This window comes from Camelina sativa, chromosome 12 (genome assembly GCF_000633955.1).
Source record: "Camelina sativa cultivar DH55 chromosome 12, Cs, whole genome shotgun sequence".
NCBI classification, from domain to species: Eukaryota; Viridiplantae; Streptophyta; class Magnoliopsida; order Brassicales; family Brassicaceae; genus Camelina; species Camelina sativa.
Window position 1 is genome coordinate 28,964,597 of NC_025696.1, and position 2,789 is coordinate 28,967,385.

A 2,789-nucleotide genomic window follows, 5' to 3' on the forward strand; every position below is an offset into this window, starting at 1 on the left:
GGTATTCCAGTGAGGGGATATGTGGTTGGTAGGACATTGAGATGTTTTACGCGAGCCACGGGAAGGAAACCTGGATAGGGATAGGACTCAGACGTGTTCAGAATCGTTTGCTCGCGACTCTTGGGGGACTTAGGTTCTCCTAGTACTGCCATATTCAGTGACTTTGTGGCTTGGGAATATGGTTGGTATATCGACTTCGGATGACGATCCGGGGGCGCGCTGTAGGGTGGCAATCCGAGAGACGAGTTGGATTTTTCCTTATATATTATGGAATGCGGGTTTAGGCCCGATGAGGAGCCAACATTTGGCATGCAGACTTAGAGCATATTTATCGGGAGGTTCATAGGGAGGTTTTAAGAGTTTTGATAAAAAAAAAAAATCAGAAAGGAAAATAAAATCTTAGATCTCCCTTATATAAGAGACTGAATATTGTTTTAAGGGGTGATACGTGTCAGGTTGTGGTTGGTCGGGTGTAAAATACAAAAGCAAAAAAAAAACTGAAACCGACGAGATTTTTTTTTTCTCTCTCTCTCTCGGTTGCGATCGAAGGACCTGGAATCAACTGAAACCATGGATTCGAAGGGAATGGTTTACTACAGTTCCCTACAGAACCGAGGTCAATTCCCTACAGTTACTCCCATTTTCATGTTTGCGAATCTTATGGTCTCGCAAAATTAGGGTTTTATGTAATAATCACTAATGAAATTTCTCAATAATCAGGCTAATCTTGTTGTCTGTATTACTGAAGGCATTCCTCAACATGACATGGGTTATGACTTGCTTCTGATATGTGTTTTGATTACTTATTCGATTATAGGTTTGCACAGTAGTATAATATAAGCGGAGGCTAGACTGATGTATTGGGACTAATTGTTGTAATGTAGGTTCGTGTAAAGGCTGCTCTTAACAGTCAATCAAAAACTAGGCTGATTGGCCCTAATTGTCCCAGGATTATCAAACCTGGTGAATGCAAGATTGGGATCATGCCGGGGTACATCCACAAACCGGGGAGGATAGGGATTGTTTCTCGATCTGGAACATTGACATATGAAGCTGTAAGGTCCTTTGTGTTATTTTCATGTTTGTCTCTGTCCAGTGTCAGTTTATTAGCATTTATGATGATTTTGGATTATGGTATGGAAGACCTATTTGTTAAGTATTTCTGATGGTTGCTTATTGGTTAATCTTTACTGCAGGTTTTCCAAACTACTGCAGTAGGTTTGGGGCAATCTACGTGTCTACGATTTGTAATGTTTGTGTTTAGTTTATGGTGGGTTGGTTGTAGTATTATCCGATTGATAAGTGATGGTTTAAAGGGATTGGTGAATACTGATTAAGGAGTGATTTTGTATGATAAAAATCTATGCTTTAGTGGTTTTATACTGCAATTAAGGAGTGATCACTGATCAGGTGATAATAGCTCATAATGTATTGTTGAGACTTGAGACGATCAGTTGGTTTTGTGTAGGCATTTATTGTAGGAGAGCATCCACCAAAGCGTAGTTGGTAGCGCCTATGAAGTCATTGGACTCAAGGGTTACACTTCTTGGGCCATTGGTTATTCTGTTGCTAATCTGGCTCGCACTATTCTCCGTGACCAGCGCAAGATCCATCCTGTCACGGTTCTTGCTCGTGGCTTTTATGGTGTCGATGGGGGTGATGTCTTCCTCAGCCTCCCGGCTTTGCTTGGACGCAATGGTGTGGTCGCTGTGACCAATGTGCATATGACTGATGATGAGTCTGAGAAGCTGCAGAAGTCGGCTAAGACTATATTGGAGATGCAGAGCCAGTTGGAACTTTGAATAAACCACATCGCTCTGCTTCAGTTGTTTTGTTATAACTGTTGTTTTGTTATGATCATCAGTCCCATGGATGATAGTGTTATTTTTGATCTTTTCTTGTTATGTAAATGCTTCTTTTTCATGGAGATTGGAGAATAATCCCAACTTGAGTAATGACGGAAACATAAGAATGAAATGGTGGTTTAAGAGATGATTAGTTACAACTTACAACACAGACTTGAGTGTGAGTTAGATCAATCGACACGGTTGATAATATGAGGCTTTAATGACTGCGTGATGTAGTCATATTTCATTCATTAAAATAGCACAAAAACCCGTTTTCTTATGAGGAAAATCCATTCCTCTGAAGCTTTAGCGAGTGGAGTGAAAAATATAAATGCTTGTAACATGATTTGGTTGAGAATATTTGGGCAAAATTTGGAGCAAATCAGTATTAAAATTAATCATTCTCTCCATTTATAAATTGCATTTCTGTTGTAATATGTATTAATGTTTTTATTATGTTGTGTATGTTTGAAAATTAATTAAAATGCGTTATTTTCTAATTTTATAAAATCTTAAAAGTTTACACATTTATACCACTTCTATTCTAATTAAAATTTAAAAATTTTAAAAAATAATATTTTCAAAAATAAGAGACCCAAAATAAGAACCTACCAATAAATAAGAAAATTTTATCTAAGAGATCATGGGTTCTTATATTTAAAAAAACACAAGATTAATTCATATAAAATTTAAGAACCCCCCTACTAACATACTACCAATAAACTTGGTCTTAGGTCTGATTAGAAGCCAATAAAAACTCAAGGTTTAGGTCTATGAGTAAAGGAAAGTCCAAAAGTCGAGAGCAAATGACGTCTGGAGCGTGATTCTATCGCCTAGAGGTGACCTTCTGTAGATCACTCGAAGGAGTGCGGGCCGTGGGACGGTTGCACGGGAGTCCTTGGCTGATGGTTGTTCGAGATTCGAGGACGAATCCAGTTTGGT

General features: G+C 38.4%; 1 protein-coding gene across 1 annotated transcript; it reads left to right on the forward strand.

The window, feature by feature from the left end:
- On the forward strand, positions 1,251 to 1,802 carry LOC104733969 (L-lactate dehydrogenase A-like). Its single transcript, XM_010453490.1, has 2 exons — positions 1,251 to 1,322; positions 1,482 to 1,802. Exons 1-2 carry the CDS (start codon positions 1,251 to 1,253, stop codon positions 1,800 to 1,802), a joined length of 393 nt encoding a protein of 130 aa, XP_010451792.1.

Bases quoted from the DNA above. Each gene is read 5' to 3' on its own strand.
- LOC104733969 (XM_010453490.1), top strand. From the start codon at position 1,251: ATGTTTGTGTTTAGTTTATGGTGGGTTGGTTGTAGTATTATCCGATTG. The intron at 1,323-1,481 runs GTGAATACTGAT...CATTTATTGTAG, and splicing joins GTGATGGTTTAAAGGGATTG to GAGAGCATCCACCAAAGCGT.